Source organism: Nycticebus coucang, chromosome 10 (assembly GCF_027406575.1).
Source record: "Nycticebus coucang isolate mNycCou1 chromosome 10, mNycCou1.pri, whole genome shotgun sequence".
NCBI classification, from domain to species: Eukaryota; Metazoa; Chordata; class Mammalia; order Primates; family Lorisidae; genus Nycticebus; species Nycticebus coucang.
Window position 1 is genome coordinate 93,172,399 of NC_069789.1, and position 19,909 is coordinate 93,192,307.

General features: G+C 45.8%; 1 protein-coding gene across 1 annotated transcript; it reads right to left on the reverse strand.

Annotated features, from left to right (window-relative positions):
- Positions 1-2,278: 2,278 nt before the first annotated feature.
- Positions 2,279-19,213, reverse strand: SFT2D2 (SFT2 domain containing 2). Its single transcript, XM_053605986.1, has 8 exons — positions 18,858-19,213; positions 13,528-13,614; positions 13,219-13,304; positions 9,787-9,868; positions 7,704-7,739; positions 7,558-7,616; positions 5,157-5,186; positions 2,279-2,618 (listed from the first exon to the last, which is right to left on the reverse strand). Exons 1-8 carry the CDS (start codon positions 18,918-18,920, stop codon positions 2,579-2,581), a joined length of 483 nt encoding a protein of 160 aa, XP_053461961.1. The 5' UTR covers positions 18,921-19,213; the 3' UTR covers positions 2,279-2,578.
- Between the last annotated feature and the right edge of the window lie 696 nt (positions 19,214-19,909).

Genomic DNA, 19,909 nt, shown 5'->3' on the forward strand with positions numbered 1-19,909 from the left:
AAGATCCTAGAAGGCCGGAAAGCCAGATTATTTCCGTACTGGAGCTGTCTGAGCAAAGTGGCCACAAACGCCTGGCTCCCTGATGCCACCTACTGGTGAGATCTGGCACAGGCCCCTGACCCTCTCAGAGGCTGTCCTCTGAGGTGACGGAGACAATAACATTCGCCTGGCAATCACTTTGAAGGGCAAATAAAACATGGCAGCTTCTACAGTGCCAGACATAGACAAATATTTGTTAGATACATGAATGCTCAGAGACATTCCTTCTGTCACCAGTAACACCTACCCTTTGCTGAGACTTTATGCTGGGCCCATGCTAAGCCCATGACACATACCCACTGACATGCCACAATGATGTGTCAGCAATTACATCTCCACCAATTTTAAACAGATGGGCAAACTCAGGAACCAGAGGATAAGTAACTTGTTCAACATGACACAATTAGCATGTGATTGAGCCACAGCTCACACTTACATTCACTACCACTATGACATATAGCCCTGGTGGCATCTTAAAAGGTAACAGCCTCATGTCCCACAAATTCAAGTCCAGCCACGAAAAGGGGCAGAGAGCCAGCCCTCTAGGTGTACCGCTCCAGGAGATGGAGCTCTTGGTATCTAGCCAGGCCTGCCTCACATCAGCTGAAGCCACAGCCCTTCTGAGATCTCAGCTGTTTCCAAGAAGCACCTGGGAAGTGAAGAAACCCCACAAAAGCCAGAAGGTAGCACACAATTTCTCTCCCTGGCTGAATGTACTTAGGGACCTCAGCCTACGATAGGATGTTCAAAATAGCCTAGAAGGTGCCTGGGAAGACTGGCTCCTCCCTCTGCCCCCTGAGGCCTGTTTATACCTCCCCAGCTCCCAGAAGACCCAAGACCAGAGTTCTCAGCCACAGTAGGATAAAAATAAGTTCAGCAATCAGCCACAAACTAGGAGACAACGAGTGGGCCACTGCCTTTGGTTTGGAGGGGCCAGAGGAGCCGCCCGAGCGAACCAGTCAGTCTAGGATAAAGAGCAGAAAGGCAAATCCAAACAAACTCATTTACAGGGTGACTATGGAGGTCCTGGAGCGCCAGGCCTTATGGCTAACAAAGCAGGACATTCACGAGCAGGCATCAAAGAAGAGCTGAGAGAGAATATAAGGGAACAATGAACATCGTACAGACCCAGGAGGAACCTTCCAGAAAGGGAGAATGGCAGGGAGAGCCAGGCATGAGTGATACATGTGAATTGACATAAAAAGACATGAACTATTATAGAAAAGACACGGGCTTGGCTGGTGAGAAGTTATAGGTGGTACAGATAGCCAAAAAACACTGGGTCATAAAGGTGGCTGAAGCTAGGGCACCCAGGCTCCAGGTTTGGCTCTGTGACAACTGTGCTATGGTGGATCTGAAAACTAATCTGGGCTTCACTTTCTTTCATTGTGCAGTGGAGGACAAATCCCTGCTTCATCACGAGGCTCTCATGAAGACCAGATGAGACCACAGATATAAAAGCACTTTGTATGTGGTTAGGCATGAGGCTGCGATGTGACCACCTGCCATTTACGGGGTCCTCCCCAGTGCCTCCAGCACAGGCTGAAGTGCAAAGGAGGGGTGTATGCAAAGAAGGTCACTGGGCAGGCCTGGCTACTTCCTACTGGACCTATAGCAGAGATTGTCTTTCCATCCACTTTCCCCTGGCCCTGCACCAAAGGGGAAGGGACAATAAGATCAGTTTAAAGGCAAGCATTTATAAACAATGAAGAAAAAAATAGCTGAGAGCAGCAAGATTGTTCCCCTCTGATTGGCTCCTGTCCAAAAGGAAATAGCAGTGTTCTCTGCTGCTGCTTGGTTCTCTCTCCATCTGGTGCCAAGGGGTCACAAGTAAAGAAATGAATGGGAGCGGGAGATGGAAAGAAAACCCAAGAGAAAAAGAGTCTGCACCAAGAGTTCAAAAATACATCCCACAGTCAGGCGCAGAACCAGAACAGCAGGAGAAATGCCTGGGTTGAGATAAAAAAACATATTAATGTATCATCAAAAAGTATCCATTTTCTTCTTCTGTCCATGGCCTGTCTCTCTACAGGCTTATGTACGGCAGAATCTCTTGTTCTCAGACATGGAGCATATCTGACCGATGTGGGACATACTGGTGATGGTTTCCATGCTGAAAGATGGTTTCCAAGTGGCAAAGTACCTGTCGACCCCAAAATTCTGTCTCCTATTGTTGTACCCCCTTCAATCCCTGATGGGGCTGCCTGCTGCCTGGGAATTGTTGGCACTCAAGGCTTATCTGCTGCTGCTTTAATAGCTTTTTATTTATGAGAGATAACATCCAAAAAGATACTTGAGGAAGATTCCAATCCGTAAGATTCAGAACAGAACTTGCTTCTCTACTGTGCTTCAGACATTCAGGTTTGGGAACTCATCACTGCTTCCAAAAGCAACCCTCGAATGTTCAAATCACAAGCAACACACTGCTGCAAAATACAAGGCACATGTCTATAAGACAGAGGTTTAAAAGATATTTACAAAACTGTCCACCAGCTTCCATACACAGTGCTGCCCAAAGCTTTGCAAAATTGGCTGTGTATTATGCAAGACACGTGGCAAAACACTTCTTCACAGCATCCCTAGGAAAGAAAAAACACAAAGATGAATGAATATCATCACCTCAAAGGCCTTCCTTTAGAATTTCCTTGGAACCCACAATGGCAGCTGCAGAGTAGAAGACACGTGGACTGAGGAGGTCGGGCCCACTTAGCATCAAACCACAGCTTCAACATTTACTGGTAGCTTGATCCTGAGCAAGTTACTTGGTCAGTTTGAGTTTCAAATACCTTACCTGTAAAAGACAGTTATCCTGCTTACCCTACAGATTGGTCACAGGTATTCATGCACTGCACAGAATAGGTATTTGTTAAATGGTAGCTAATCAGTGAAAAAGATAAAGTATGGGCCGTCAGAAACCAAGAAATTAGTCAGGGCTGCTACATTTTAACATCAGACATAGTGACAGAAAGCATTAAGTCAAGTAGTCACAAAGACCTTTCTTCAATGTAAGCAGGCAGCAGAAACTTTTTTTAGTGACAGAGTCTCACTTTGTCACCTTCATAGAGTGCTGTGGTGTTACAGCTCATAGCAACCTCCACCTCCTGGGCTTAGGGGATTCTCTTGCCTCAGCCTCCCAAGTAGCTGGGACTACAGGCACCTACCACAATGCCCAGCTACTTTTTTGTTGCAGTTTGGCCGGGGCCGGGTGTGAACCCACCACCCTCGGAGTATGAGGCCAGCACCCTACTCACAGAGCCACAGGCGCAGAAACCTTTTAAGGGACATCTTTCAGGAGCTCCCTAACACAGAAAGCTCTCTATGAGAACGGAATACTTACCAACATGCTGTAGTAGCCCTACACAGGTATTTCCCCCGTGGACAAATTACGATTCTATTCAAGCAACATCTCCATTTCCAGCCCCACACCTCACTGTGCAGCATGACACCTGTTCCTTCTGTGCTATCAACTGTGCTTGCCCTAACCACAAGGGAATCACACAAGGGAGGAGGGAGTGGTGACTAACACATTTATATGAGCAAGATGATGCCAGGCAGGACCTCGTCATAGACACTCTGCACGACAGTCCAAAGAGATGCAAGAGAGAACAAGAAGGGTTCTATGGACACATGAGTCCCAATCATGGTTCCTCATGGAACACTGTGGGAAAAGCTATTCTAGGAGAAGTTACAAAGACTAGGGTAGAATCTAGCTTTGTGAAATTTCCTTACTATAGCAAATTTCCATCTGCTCAGCACGTGAAACTTAAATAGAATTACATCCCCGTCATTCACTTGCAGGTAAGTTTTACACATGCCAATCCAGATCAAACCTGCAGCCCTGAAGAATGACACCAGCAGCCTTCATAGATAGGACCAATGCAATTGTACTGGGCCCTGTACTTAAAGGGTCTGTATTGAGTTTAAGGCTTTGATGTCACCATCTTGAAATTCTTGTATCATTTCCTAGCAAGAGACCCACCTTTTCATTTTGCACTAGGTTCTACAAGTTATGTAGCTGGTTCAGGCACCTGTTATATTCAAATGTTGGTGGGCTGGTCAACATCTCATTGGACGCTCAGCTGTGATAGGCTCTAGCTTACTTCACATAAAAATCTAGCTTCCTAGGTCACTGCACATAACCTTTTTAGACAAGGCACCACTTCCCAACAAGGCCGGATCTGCTTTAAGTGTTTCCTAACTGTTCCACCCTCCTGGAACCTATCCACAAAGCCACCCAACCTTTGACGTGTTAGGCTTATTAGCTTCTCATCTAATCAACCCTCAGCACTTTCAGATCACACGTAGCAAAGAAGTTGGAATGCATGACCCCTGAGATCCCTCTTCCTCCTTCCCAGGTCAAGCGTAATTTTTCTCTTCCTCCATACAGTTAAGGAAAAGCTTGTTTTTAGTTAATAGGTAATAATAAAGAAGAATGGATGTTAAATAGCTGTAGCAGAACAGAGTCAGGAGACAAAGATCATGTGGCTAATTGGAGAGGAACATCATAGAAAGAGGTTCAGAGCTAGAGGAGGCCTCTGGGGATGATCTACTGCAACCCAGTCTAGTTACCAAGGCGAGAAGGGTCAAGAGAGTTGCCCAAGGTCACCCAGCTAATGAGGAAGCCCTGGTCCTCCAGACTCCTGGTCCTGCTTGCTTTCCCCCTTCAGAAACTCTTCTGAAACTCTCTCATCAGTGGGATACTTACTACAAGAAAATAAGCACAAATTGAGATCCCTCCATCGCTTGCTCAATGATATTCAAATGATATCACCTTTAAAAAAAAAACAAAACCCTAATCCAAGCTACAGGTTAAAAGATAATCTGCATATATACACTATGTGTCAGAGTAAAATGTTTACAACATGATGAACTGGTGGACCTGGGTCGATACCCATCATTAGTTGTGCAATTAGGGTGAGTGGAGGGGTGACCCTTAGCATGCTCATCTATGAAACAGATTTATAACATTTACCAGTTAGGCTCAAGAGATTTTAGTAAGGATAAATAAAATAGCATGTATTCTCTGAAAGCACACTGCAAATTAAAAGGCCTTATGCAAATATATCATTGTGCTCAAATGACAGAAATTATACTTCCCAATACATAGTCAGTCTTACCTTGCATATGGTATGAAGGAGAGGCTATACCTACAATGAAAAACAGAAGATCAAATCAAATGAAGGGAGTAGATTATTACACAGTGGAATGGGTTTCTAAGCTGTAAGAACACCTGCAATTACTCAGACCCTCTCCCCTGCTCAGCCTGGGGGAGGCACACAAAGACCCACACATCCACTGGGCCATGTGTGCAGCCAGCAAAGTTCACGTGCAGAGAAACCCTACAACTTCAGGCTGGCTGGGGTACAGCTTTAACCAAGTCAGTCAGTGCCAATTACCTAAAATAGGAAGATTCCAGATATCCAGATGGCATAGGAGCCCTATTCTGAAAATATACCAATTAAAATTTCAATCAGTTGAACTCTTAACATTTTTCAACTCCTCAACAGAATTTAACTTCTACTCGTTTGAGATAAATTTTCTGTTTTGCTCCTGTTAATTTTAAAAGAAGATAAAGAGAATACAAAAGGTAGGAGGGAGCACTACCAACCACACTATGCACAAAAATTCTACAAAGGTACGATTCTTTAAAGACCCTCAGGAGGCTGAGATAGGAGGATTCCTTGAATTCGAGATCTAACTGGGCCATACAGCAACCCGTCCTCCACTCTTCTACCCAGCACCTGAAGGTCACTCAATTCTCTAAAGCAGTGGTTCTCAACCTTCCTAATGCAGCAATGTATTTTCATTGTTACAAAGGGGTCACAACCCACGGTTGAGAACCGCTGCTCTATAGTTTATTGTTACACATTCAGCTGCATCTGATTTTTCACTATTATAAACAATGCTGAGATAACATAGTTGTATATACAGCAAAAAAAAAAAAGAACAAAAGAACCCATGCCAATAGTATCTTAATAAATCCCCGTTAACTCACTCAACCACCTAAAAGGGAACCATGCAGGGAAGAGGCTCCATAATGCTAAAGAGCCAGGCACTCTGTGTCAGGCAGGCTGTAAGTGGATGGCCCTAAGAAAAGCTAACACAGACTATCAGTATTGAAGGGAATTACTGCCATTCATCTAGGCCCATTTGAATGCTAAAACTTTGAAACAGACTTGAAAAATCGTTTTTTTTTTTTTAGACACAGAGTCCCACTTTGCTGCCCTCGGTAGAGTGCCATGGTGTCACAGCTCACAGCAACCTCCAGTTCTTGGGCTTAGACAGTTCTCTTGCCTCAGCCTCCTGAGTAGCTGGGACTACAGGCACTCGCCACAACGCCCAGCTATTTTGGAAAAACCGGTTCTTAAGCAAAGAAAGGCATGTGTACGTGGATACCAATTTCTGCCACCAGAAGAAAATCAAAATATAAACATAAGGCACCAAAATCAGGCCCTTTTAGAATCTATGACCAAAATGTGCACATTTTATTAAAACCACACCACTAGCCTTCTCCATATCTTATATTATCCTGTACAGAAGCTCGTTTACTTGTGAATACAGTCAATTCAAAAAGGCAATTTGAAAGTGTTTTTATTCAAAAGTCCAAACTTACTAAAGGAAGGGTTAGGGGTTAAGCTTATAGTCTCAAGATTCATTATCATGGACTTCACTGATCCTTGGGAGCTTTAAAACTTCCACAGTCTTCCTTTCTCTGCGTTACAGCAAACATTTCTTTCCCCAATAGATCAGCCACACATACATATACTGAACCTGTTCTAGCAGACACCATCCCTTAGACAAACTCTGAAAGTGTTACAGAAATGTCTCAGGAGCTGAAGATTCCACACCTGCCACCACCTCTCTGTCCAGCACCAAACCTTGATGCTGTACAAGTTTGAAAGCACCACCTGGCTTCAGAAAATAATGTCTCCTGTAGCTCTTTCCCCATGCTTGGCCCTTGAGTTATAATTTCTTAGTCCTCACTTGAATCACCAAAAGCCAACAGGCCTCCAGGGCGTACAGCCCACAGCCACATGATTTTCCTCTTTGTCACTGACTCTTCCTCATCGCCCACTGACAATTCATTCTTTGTCCTTCTGCTAAGTGATTCATTTCATCACAAATTTCACACTCATTTTTCTTACCACTTTTCTATTTCCTTAGCATCTATTTGACTCACAAATCCTTTTACCAGCCCTCAAAATGCTTTGTCTTTGCACTCAGACTTAATAACATTTGTAATGTCTCAAAATCAACCATAAGCCCAGCATAAACAGGATAGTAGGCAAACAAGCAGCCTCCAACGACCACTCAAGACCGCTAATGCCATCTATTTGCAGGGGGTCAAATCGATGGGCTTTTGCTCTGGAGCCTGACTGCACCTGCATCACTTGAGAATTCTTTTGAAGAGCTCCTGTGCTTCCCTAATCCTCCTACCCACAACAGGTGGGTTTGATCTCCTCCAGCTGCATCAGTCAGAGGGCTATGTGGGAGGGGACTGTTTAAAAGGTTACCTACCACGTCAGTGCCAAAGACTGCAAAATGCAGAAGATGAGCGCAAGTCCCTTGTTATGCCACTGCAAGAAAAATGATATGGTTATGGGAACGTGTGTGACAAGGGGCACAAGCCAAAAAGGTTACAGAACATTAAAATATACACTTACCCAAAAGGCAGAGCACAGGGTAAGTGCAAAACACAGCTACAGGAAGAAACGACACAGAATTTAATGAATACAGTGCCAACACAGCAAAAAAGAAAAGAGAAAAAAAAAAACCTGTAAGACTTAATTCTTGACAAACTCAACAATAATACTTGTTAGGCTGCAGACGCTGTGCTTGCCAAAGCAATCAACTACATCCTTCATTTTAAAGCATTTAACCCACCTGAGTGCCCATGTTTGGGAGAAGAGTTAAAATCCCCAGGAAATCAAATTGGCCAATAAATATTCATGTAGATTTTAAAAAGATGCTCTTCTAGTTTCAAGTGTTCTCAGCATCTCTGCCCAGCAAACAAAATCACATTTCTAGCCCACCCATCTATCCAGCCATCTTTTCATTCAAACACACTAAAGTAGGCTTAACACATATCTCTGTATTTTAACTTCTGCCAAGGCTAGTCTGTGGAATAGAAAGTGCAGACAAAGGTTAACATGAGATGTCAACCTCACAGTCATTAACCTGTTACTTGTTTACATGTCACCTAACACTTTCCCTAAGGCCCTTCTTAGAAAGTTCTTTCTACAGAGACTTGTCGGGGGGCGCCTGTGCCTCAAGGAGTAGGGCGCCAGTCCCATATGCAGGAGGTGGCAGGTTCAAACCTAGCCCAGGCCAAAAAAAAAAAAAAAAATACAGAGACTTGTCCAGGCCACTAACATCAGCGCTGGCCAAGAACAAATGGTGCCCGAGCCGGCAGTCACGCCTTTGCTCTCCATCCCTGTGTAACACCAACTACTCAATGAACATGTCCTAAGTACTTTCTCTATGCCCAGCATTGTGCCTGATGCTCTGAAACCACACAAAACAAACAGTGAATGTGATCATGGTCAATGTGATCATTAGAAAACTTAACCTATTTGAATAAATGAGACATACACAAATGAAACTAAAAATAAAAGGTCCAAAAGTTGCAATACTGATATTAATTATACAGTGACCTCCCTGTTATCTGGCACCCATGGGGATGGGTAGATTCTGGATAAATTTAGTTTCTGGTTTTGAGCATTACTATTGAAAACAGGCCTAATTCTATACTCCTTACTATACCATACCATAAACTATACTGACTTGATATTAATGTTGAAAAATACAAATTAAAATCAAATTAAGAAAAATAAAGACAAACCACTTATTGTAACAGTTTTACTATACTATAAAATAGCTTTGTAAACAGTGTACAATTTCAGTTAAATGGCAGTCAATACACTTTGCAACTTCACTATTTTTTTTAACTTCAAGTAACATACATTAGCACTTAAAACCATTTCAGAGAACACACAGGAACCGTGGGAGTGAAGCACAAAGCACGGCCTTACTGATATCATGGAGCACAAAGTATAAACTCTAATTTTTTTTTTTTTTTTGGCCAGGCCACACGCTGGTTGCTTGAGTTCTAGATAGCGGGGAGTTTACGTAAGAGAAGTCCAGAAAACGTGGTCTGGAATGATTTTAATGGCCACGTGGAAGAAAATGGGCTAAAAATGAGAGGCTTTCTGGGTTGACAAAACAGGAAGATATAACAAAACTGAAGGCACTGTTGTCAGAGCAGGGGACAAGAATGACAGACCATAAGGAAACCATTCCCACTTCAGGAAGACTGATGAAAACAAATAAATATGATCCAAAGTCAGATAATGAAAAAGAAAAGGGGGCCCATTCTAGAAGACTGGATATCCACTCCAGAGAAGGCATGTCCTGCGTTTCTGAGTTATTCCCGCCGAGCTCTGCCTGTGCATGGCTTCAACTGCCACCAAGGTGTCCCTTCCTACCACCACTGTCAGTTGGGCAATATGACAAGCAAGGCCCTCTAGAGGTGTCTCCTAGAATTGGTAGGACCTTGACACTAAATTGAAAGAAGATCCTGGTAATTATTAGATGAAGAATGCTTCTTTTGCCATGAGATTACAGGAATTGGGTAATAAATCAAGACGAAAGAAAAAGGAAAGAAGACCTCAGGTTTAAAAGGGAAAAAATTCTATATAACAGAAATGAAACTCTCATTTAAGAAGTCTACTAAGAAGCAGAACTTACCAGCACTAGGATCGTTGCAATCAAACGTGTAGGTTCAAACATTCGCTTCAGCTGTTTCATTGGTCCCATGAGGAACATGGTACTAAAAGGCAAACACACGTGGAAGCCATTCAGACCAGACTAGGCATGCTGGGTCTGCCCCCAAGACCTCCTGTGGTGATAAAAGCTGTAAAAATAGCTAGTATTTGAAAAGCTCTAACTCTGTGCCAGGCACTATGCTAAAAGGTCTTGCATGCATTATTCTCATTTAATCTATCAACAACCTATGGAATAGGAACCAGTACACTGAAGTATCTTACCAGGGGCAACCCAACTACAGGATTAAATGACACAGCAGGGCTGTAAATGCATGTGGGTCTGACTCTATAATCACATTCATACTACTAGGTTAGATGGTCCCAATCTCTGGAAGGTGCTACCTTGTCTCCTTGACAATGTACCCAAGAAAACAAAGCAAAAAGGCTGAGGTTATTTATTTATTTATTTTTTAGAGATAGAGTTTTACTTTGTCACCCTCGGTAGAGTGCTGTGCTGTCAGAGCTCACAGTAACCTCTAGCTCTTGGGCTTAGGCGATTCTCTTGCCTCAGCCTCCGGAGTAGCTGGGACTACAGGTGCCCACCACAACATTCTGCTATTTTTTTGTTGCAGTTTGGCTGGGACGGGATTCAAACCCGCCACCCTCCGTACCCTACTTACTGAGCCACAGGCACGGCCATTAATTTTTGAAACAGTTACATTTTGTTGCCTTCAGTAGAGTGTCATGGCATCATAGCTCACAGCAACCTCAAACTCTGGGGCTCAAGCAATCCTCTTGCTTCAGCCTCCCAAGTAGCTGGGACTGCTCGCCACAATGCCCAGCTATTTTTAGAGATAGGGTCTTGCTCTTGCTCAGGCTAGTCTCAAACTCCTGGGCTCAGGCCATCCACCTGCCTCCACCTGGGTTACAGGTGTGAGCCACTGTACCTAGCAGGCTCAGGTAATTTAAAAAAAGAAAAACCAAGCTTAGCTTATGTTATAAAGTAGAACATTTCCTTTTCTTTCATAATCTCCAAGGAATAATTCTAATGATAATAATGTTATCTGTTATTTGTTAAATGTTTGCTAAATGCCAGATATTACCTTGTTTCACCCCCATCAACACCTTTGTGAGTTACATACAGTATTTGAGAAAGTTTTAGAGGCAACATTAAACACCTCTGAGGGTCAGCATTTTACTGTTATTTATACTGATTATAAATTAAGCTTTAAAAAAGTAGCCAGAGTCACAGACTCAACCATCTGATGAGTACTTCCAGCCAGACAAAGCAAGGTTTGAGTACAACTAGGGACAAGTCAAGACACAGGCACAGCCCCCGTCAAGTGGCTCACAGACTTGGAACTAGTCAGTGTAAGAACATGCGACCTGTGCTGCCAAGCAAGTATAGACGGGATACAGAGAGCCCAAAGGGAGAGAGCAGCAGTTCTGGGAGGAGGAGAAAATTAGGAAAAGTGCCATGTAAGAGGGACTTCTGAGCTAGGTCTTGACAAAGGATCAAGGACCCACCAAACCACAGAAGGTATAGATAGGGCAGCACTCTTGGCAGAGAAAACAGCCTGAACAAAAGCATGAAGACATTTGGAGAATAGCAAGAAGTTCAGCCTGATTTGGGAGGTGCAGTGGCTGGGAAGCAGGACCCAGGTGAGCCAGATCTCAAAGGGCCTTGCTTGTGTGCATGCTGACAAGGCTAGACTCCACCTGTAGAGAGGGAACAGGCAGCTGCTCAAGGAGGTAACACAGCTGCAAATGAATGGCTTCACAACCCAGTGGAAAATGGTCTGGAGAGAGATAAGAGAAAAGGCAGAGAAACCCAGCAGAGGCACCTTGTTCAGGTGAGAGGTGATGCAGGCCAAAGATAAGACCAGCTCAGATAGCATCTTCTCTAGGAAGCCCTTTCTGACTCTTCGTCAGGTCAGGTCAGGTGTCCCTCACCGAGCATCTCTTTCCAGGATATCCTGTTGTGTCAACAGTTTTATTACATGACATGCGTCTGCCCAGCTGACCAGCAAGCTCCACCAGCAGGGACCAAGTTGTACTTATCTTTGTATCCTCACAGCCCAGCACAGAGCATGATCAGTGCTTATCCAATGGGCTTGTAAGTCAATCAGTCATGGGAACAAAGGAGCCAGGTACAGCAGGTCAACACCAAGCCTTGCTAAGTAATCACATCACAGGGCGGGGGTGGGGTGGGGTGGGGTGGGGTGGGGGGGCAAAGATGACTGAGTTCAGGTTCCTGTGGGCCACTCAGGTAGAGGCCAGGCCGGTATTCCCCTCCAGAGGCTGACTGGAGCTGTCAGCATGGGTGTGATTGAAGCATTAGTGTGTAGGAACTTGACCTGGGAGGTCGATGCACCCACAGTGTGTGGAATGACTGCCTACTACTGGGAAACACTTCATGAGATGGCCTGCCCACGTGAGCTGCCATTCAGGTCCAGGATGGTCTGGCATGAAATTAAAACCAGTTTCGCCTAGGGCCGCTGACAAGGTAAGTCATGTTAAAATCATCAACTCAGTCTTTGGCAGCAATAAGTCTAAAAGCTATAAACCCAAAAACATCTTCCCACTGCTCTGTATCAGTCCCCTCATATGGAAAATCACAACATCAATACACTTCTTTCTTTCCCCCAGGTGCTTCGAAGATAAACTAATATACAAAATGTTTCATCCAGGTACAGCAGCTCATGCCTATAATACTAGCACTCTAGGAGACTGAGGCAGGTGGATCACTTGAGCTCAGGAGTTCAAGACCTGCCTGAGGAAGAGCGAGATCCTATCTCTACTAAAAATAGAAAAACTAGGGCAGTGCCTGTGGCTCAGTGAGCAGGGCACTGGCCCCATATACTGATGGTCGTGGGTTCAAACCAAGCCTCAGCCAAATTGCAACAACAACAACAAAAATAGCCGGGCATTGTGGCGGGCACCTGTAGTCCCAGCTACTCGGGAGGCTGAGGCAAGAGAATCACCTAAACCCAGGAATTAGAGATTGCTGTGAGCTGTGATGTCATGGCATTCTACCAAGGGTGATGAAGTGAGACTCTGTCTCTAAAAAAAGGAAAGAAAGAAAGAAAAACTAGCCAGATATTGTGGTAGGCACCTGTAGTGGGCAAATCAGGAGATTGAGGCAGGAGAATTGCTTGAACACAGAGTTTGAGCTTGTTGTGAACTATGACACCATGACACTCTAGCCAGGAGCAACAGAGTGAGACTATCTCAAAAAAAAAAAAAAAAAAAAAAAGTTTCAAAATAATACAATATGATTGTGATGTATTCTAACACCTCCTTTCTCTTCAAATCCTTAAAGCTACTGGAACACCCTCCTTCACCTCCCTCAAGCAAAATCCACATCTATTTCCCCAGCTAATGACTCCCTAAGGTTGAATTAAAAAATAGTTACCTCCCAATTGATGCAATGTTGCCAAAGGTGTAAAACACTGCAAACAGGTGTACTCCCTTCCTGGGCAACCACAGCAGAAGAGTACCCTGGAAGTTAAAGCAGAGTGTTGGCACATGAGCCACCCCCCTACCCAGCCTCACAACCAGGAGCTCATAGAGGAAGCCCTAAAAAGCCCATCTCCCTCCTTTATTTTCATCTTCTCTCATCTGCTCATTTTAGTGAAGAACAAAAGGAAAAAGGAGACAGATGAAAGGGGGAAAAGACGTGAAGGAGCATAGTGGAGCAAGACAGGAGGGAGGGAACTCTTACCAGCAGCGAGCAGAGAATTCCTATAGCAAAGCATGTGATGAAGCCTTTTATCCTGGTACCCCAGCTTAATGAAGATGCCTCAACTACCTGAAATTGTTTAAAAAAAAAAACATAATTACATACATGTACATACAAATTTGCCAAAAATGAAGAAAGCACATAATTAAATTTAGAAATAGTGTTAATCTCTATTAGGGAGGCAAGAAACAGACTCCATAACCCACAGCTCCAGAGGGTCATAGAATCCAGCTCTTCTTAGACCTGTAAGCTCTTATCCACACATCAATCTCCTCTCTGGCAGCTGCTAGCTTACTGTGTCTCCAGGTGAACATCTCCAGAGGTAGAGATAGACTCCCTGCCTCAAGCACAACTGATTTCACAAAGAGGAAGGCAAGACAGCAGATCTAGAGCAAATACCACAGCCCTAGCAGGATGGGGGCCACAACTGGAAAGCCATGAGGTCCACCAGGCAGGGTCTCAGGAAACGGGGGGGAGGGGGGTAGGAAGGTGGGAGAGGATGGGCGCACACTCAGGCACCTGGTCCACAGGTCATTCTCACCTACATCAACTAGCCAGCACGAAGCAGCTGCTGCTCCTGCAGCCATTTCTGGGACCTCAGAGGGTGAAGGCTCTCTCCTGATCAGGACTCCGGCTCACATCATCCACTCTCGGTACAGATGTACTTACAGCGCGCTGGCATCAGCCAAGTCACGCAAGTGAGACAGATCCTAGTTAATTAATTGCTGCTCTGCTCATCCTGACTCTCTGCCATTATGATAAATCCCTCTTTGGAGCAGGAAAACCAGAAAAAACTACTGAAACAGTAGAACTGCTCCCAGTGATGCTTTTCCCACATTAAAGCTGACAACCAAGCCTCTAGACCTGAGACCTTCCTAGTCTGTCCATTTGTCACAAGTGGGCACAGCTGCTGCCAGCTGGACACAGATGCCCACTGAGAAACCAAAGCCACAGCAGGACAGCCAGACCTATGCACCCTCATGCAGGACTCTGACCTCACACGGCCAGCACAGTCCCCATCTGGTAATATGCTTAAAGCTTCCTACCACATTTCCACCTGGCTGGTGGAGGAAGGTAGGTGGGGACAGAGGGCACACAGGTCACTAGACTGGTAACTCCCTCGGTCTTGGCTGCCCCTAGCTCAGGGGCTTGTTTTCAACCCTCTCTCCAAAGTTCCTGTTAAACCAGAAGCTTGAAGAGGCTTCCCCAGGTATGGCAGGTGTTGCTACAGAGTGGCTTAATCTTCAACCAGGAGGAAGGTATTTAGGTCAGCTATCAAAAAAGGTTCTCTTCCTACCCCCACATATTCACACATAGTGAAATAGGGCTCGTGACACTGCAGTACCACACACACACAGAGCATTTGCAGAACTGTGCGGCAATGCACGACCCAGCACAGAAGGCACACTCAGGGATGGCAGCAAGCAGCAGCGAGCACAGTGTTGGTTGGCCTTGACGGATGAGCCACTGTGCTCCATGCTGAGGAAAACCCTTCCCTTGGAGTTGGTGGGCTCCAAAATGGGCCATCTGTTCTGTTATCAGGCTTTAGTAGGCCCCAGACAATCTAATTAGACTCCTAACTAACCTGTTTACCCTCCCACAGAGGACAGAAAAAAACAAAAAGCTACCACTCTTACCACCCATGCAAGAACCAAAACTTTTGTTGGCGGGTTGAAAAAAAGAAACCAAGTTGCATGTCTGGAGAAAAGTGTGGTAGGGGACTAGGCCTAAGCACTACTTGGCTTCAACAGGGATATTCAAAAAGGTTCGATATATTTGGGGGGCAACTGGGGGATCGCCATAAGGTCTAAGTATCAAATTTGAATTTGGCCCTGGCATCTAGAATGGTAAATAGTCTTTACAGGGCAGTGAGATTCTAGCCCTCGTAAAAATCAAAATCACCACAATAGGAAGCAGTTCCACCAAAGATACTTTCCTGGTTTCTCCCTTCAGGAAGGAAAGCAACACACCAGTTGTAAAAGTCTCTCAAGCAGGGCGGCACCTGTGGCTCAGTCGGTAAGGCGCCGGCCCCATATACCAAGGGTGGCGGGTTCAAACCCGGCCCGGCCAAACTGCAACCAAAAAATAGCCGGGCGTTATGGCGGGCGCCTGTAGTCCCAGCTACTCGGGAGGCTGAGGCAAGAGGATCGCTTAAGCCCCAGGAGTTGGAGGTTGCTGTGAGCTGTGTGAGGCCATGGCACTCTACCGAGGGCCATAAAGTGAGACTCTGTCTCTACAAAAAAAAAAAAAAAAAAGTCTTTCAAGCTGCATCCATCCAAATGTTACCTTTTTTTGCCAAAACTGGGGGGACAGGAATAATTTCAAGATGTGCTTTTGTTTTTTGTTGTTTTTTTGTGGTTTTTGGCCAGGGCTGGGTTTGAACCCGCCACCTCCGGCAAATGGGACCGGTCCGCCACTTCCGGCATATGGGACTGGTGCCCTACTCCTTGAGCTACAGGCCCCGCCCTCAAGATGTGCTTTTGAATTCCCATGTGGTTGCAAGTTCTTTTACATACGCACTCTTGGTCAGGGAAGGAGGAAGCTATTTTTCCAATTCTGTTTTAAGCAAAACACTTCTTTTTACCCATTTATGAAAACAAACTCATAAAATGTCTTTCTACATTCAAGGTTGTTGGCAGCTGTGCTCGTGCACTTTTTTGAAATTAGAGTAGCTAAAAGTACTTGGATAGGATCTGTAAGCACCGCCCTCACAAATGTCTGACCAGCAGTTAATTACAAAGGTTCTTTGACTCTGGGATGTGGAGAAGAGGGGCTCTTGCCAAGTAGTAAAGCTTAGAATTGTTCAAGGAAACAGGATGGGTAACCAAAAGAAGGTAAGGAAGGAATACTGCTTTATCCCTGAGCTTTAAGGTAAGGTACCATTCATATCCTCCTCGTCCCTAGAATCCTTCAGAGAAAACATAAAATCTGTATTTGCAGACAGAAGTCTACTAAAACTAAACATTCAATTAAGGTATGTTTATGAAGATGAGGTATCAATTAGAAAATTCATCATGAGGCTATGATTAGAAACATGCAAATTTTATAACTACAAAGGAGATGTTGAAGAAGTAGTACTAGTCACACGTTTATGGTTTGCATTAAAAGAACAAAAGTTTTAAAAAGCCCTCACTTTTGGTGACCTCTTAAAGAGATTCTAACCAACTTACCACACAAAACAGAAACTTCACCACACAGCACTCCAACCTCAAAACCATGAAAAATATGACCCTCAAACTGACCTACTAAGTAAAAAACTAATCCAAAACAGCCTTGAGGATGAAATCGATTGGCAACAAAATGCTTCCCAGGAATTCAAGACTCAGGAAGTGCCATACAATGAGGCATATAAATAGAAATCTCACTCAGAAAGAGGAAATTGCCTGAAGTATTTTAGAACAAGAGAGAAGCACTTATTCTTTTAAAAATAGATTTAATTCGTGCCTGAGCTTACAACACATTAAAGCCCTTCATTGTATCCAATGCAGGCATTCACCAGTTTAGGTAAAAACAAGCTCAGCATTTGTTTTCAAACTCTGCTGTGTTGTGCAGTCTTGAGGGTTTGTCCACTGCATCATGATAATTTTCTTTTTTTGTAGAGACAGAGTCTCACTTCATGGCCCTCGGTAGAGTGCCATGGCATCACACAGCTCACAGCAACCTCCAACTCCTGGGCTTCAGCAATTCTCTTGCCTCAGCCTCCAGAGTAGCTGGGACTACAGGCGCCCGCCATAACGCCCAGCTATTTTTTGGTTGCAGTTCAGCCGGGGCCGGGTTTGAACCCGCCACCCTCGGTATATGGGGCCGGCGCCCTACTGACTGAGCCACAGGCGCCGCCCATGATAATTTTCTAAATGTGTGATGTCTCCATCATCCCATCGTCAACAAGGGAAGACCCCTTCAAGAGTCTTCAGAGGAAGTGTCTCCCTCTTAAACTTCAACTGCTCATAAAAACTTGTTGACAGTCCTAGGGGATAAAGTTTTAAATAACAAGGAGAGTCAGCTAAGTGTCAGACCTTTCTTAAGCCTGGTCTTGAGTTCAACTTTAAAGTTCTTAACAGAAGCTAGAAATCAAGAAAAAAGAACCTATGAAAGTAACTCCCAAGCCTTGACCAATTAATAAAGGCAATTAAAAAGAACTCACCGAGCTGTTTGGAAATGTCAAAAAAAAAAAAAAAAAAGCAGTTAAATCTCAATTCGTATAACTTTTGATTCCTATAGTGTTATTCCCAAGGGGAAGGTTCAGAGAATAACTTTTATTTACATTCTGGAGATTTCATGGATGGGGTGCAAGTACCAGTACCCTACAAAACAAAACTCAGAGTAAAATCAGCAACCACAAAAGGGGGTGAAAGCTGCTGAGCAAATGAGAAACATTGGTTAAAGGGAAAGGGAAAACTCAGGTTTCCAGTTGAGAAAATGAAGGTGTCCTTGTTCGGCACCTTCATTTTACAGATGGGGAAAGTGATGTGAAAGAAAACACCAAAAAGTAAAAAAGTTATTCTGTCATCCAGAAAGGAATAAAAACAAAAACTGAAAGCACTGAAATAGAACAACATCATTCCGCGTCGTTCTAGAGCACAGGGCATCAGGGGCCCAGTTTCAGTTGGATCAAAACCTTCCTAATAAAACAAACACACACGCGGGCAGTCTCCCGAGGCGCCGGGCGTCCACAGAGAGTCCGCGCGGACGCTGTGGAGGCAGAAAAACACGATGTGGTCCGTGCTCTCCTGTGGCGACGTTTTACAACTACAGGGCGAAGTGCACACGGCCGGCTGGGAGAGTTACACCCCGCAACTAAACGGGGCAGAAACTCAGCGAGCAGCACCGGGGGCGGCCACCAGGGCCCGCCGGAGGCGGGCAGCGAGCTGGGAAGGCTGCGGGACCGACACCCTCTCTCCCGGGCCGGCGACCCGACCGACCCAGGGAGGCCCCCTGCCTAGCCCGGCCCCAAAGCGCTTTCCCGGGACCGCGGGGATGGGGCCTACGGCCCAGATGCCCGGCCTCCCGCCCGCAGATACTCCTGGTGACTCCCCCAGCGCCGCCCTCTCTTTGGAGGGAAGGGCTGAAGGGGCGTAGGACTGAAAAAGGCCCACATGCCCACGGCCCAGTGCAAAGTGCCTGGGCTCTGGCACCTGCGGCGGGGGTCCCCGAAAAGCCCTGCAGGGGAGGAGGAAAAGGACCGGGCAGAGCTGCTTTCCAAGAAATCCTGGAAGTCCTGTCCCACTTTCTCATCCGCCATCCGCGGCCGGCCGGCTGGGAGCTGGGGTGGGAGACCGCAAGGCGGGGCCGAGAGCCCGGGGCGCGCTCACCTCGGACAGGCCGCTCCGGTCCTCGGTGTCCTGCCCGCTCAGCACCTTCTTCAGCTTGTCCATCCCGGCCTGCTCCTCTCCGGCCCCGGCCCCTCGGCTGTCGCCTGTTGCGCTCGCTGGGAGGACAGCTCTTCCGGGTGCTCCGCCGCCGCCCGGCCACCCCCGCGCCAGCCGCGGCGCGCCCCGCCCAGGTACCTGCCCACCTGGGCGGCGCCCGGCATGCCCCGCGCCGCGCTCCAGCCCCGCGGGTCGGCCGGTCTAGCCCGGAAAAGTCCGGGTTGAGGCCGGCTGAGCGCGGCCAAACCTCGATCTACGTCCGGGCTGCGTTCCAAGCCGGAACCCGCCGCTCGCCCCGGGCCCCGGCTGAGCCCGCCTGCAAGTGCTGCGCACCCTCCACGCGAGAGGCGCCCGAGAAACAAAGCCCGCGAAGCCCGTGGTGAACACCCGCCCTGGTTAATCCACGCCGGGATCGCGCTGACGCTGAAAAGTTATTAAAGATCAGTCAAGGCCAAGTGGAATAAATTCAATCTGTAACAAGTTTTTGTGGAAAAGTTATAAAAGGGAAAAATCAACAAAACTTGAAATATAGAGAAGATGGGGAAAGGAATAATAGAGTTGGGGAGGGTTAGCTTCTTTTCTTTCTTTCTTTTTTTTAACAGCCTGTTGTTTTGTTCTATCGCTTGGGCTGGAGTGGTGCAATGGCGCCATGGTAGCTCACTGCCACCTCTAATTCCTGAGCTCTAGCCATCCTCCTGCCTCAGCCTCCCAAGTAGCTTGAACTACAGTTGTGCAGCATGCCTGGCTAATTTTTTGCTTTGCCTTTATTACCGGAATTTCTTTAGTAGGTCCTTGGTCTCAGATTCAGGGAACAAGACTCTAGATTAGTGGTAAGACAGGATTTAGTATACAGAAAAAGCAAACAGCACTAGAGCTCCTGGTATAGGGAAAGGCCCAAGTCAGAAAATTTTAGCCTGGGTCCTTTGTCTAGGGGTATATGTAGTGGCATGAGGGTCCTTTGTAGTTACAACAAATGAATGGATACAGTCCCTTCT

Bases quoted from the DNA above. Each gene is read 5' to 3' on its own strand.
- SFT2D2 (XM_053605986.1), bottom strand. From the start codon at position 18,920: ATGGACAAGCTGAAGAAGGTGCTGAGCGGGCAGGACACCGAGGACCGG. The intron at 5,187-7,557 runs GTAGGTAACCTT...TTTTCATTGTAG, and splicing joins CAGTCTTTGGCACTGACGTG to GTATAGCCTCTCCTTCATAC. The intron at 2,619-5,156 runs GTAAGACTGACT...TTTCTTTCCTAG, and splicing joins TCCTTCATACCATATGCAAG to GGATGCTGTGAAGAAGTGTT.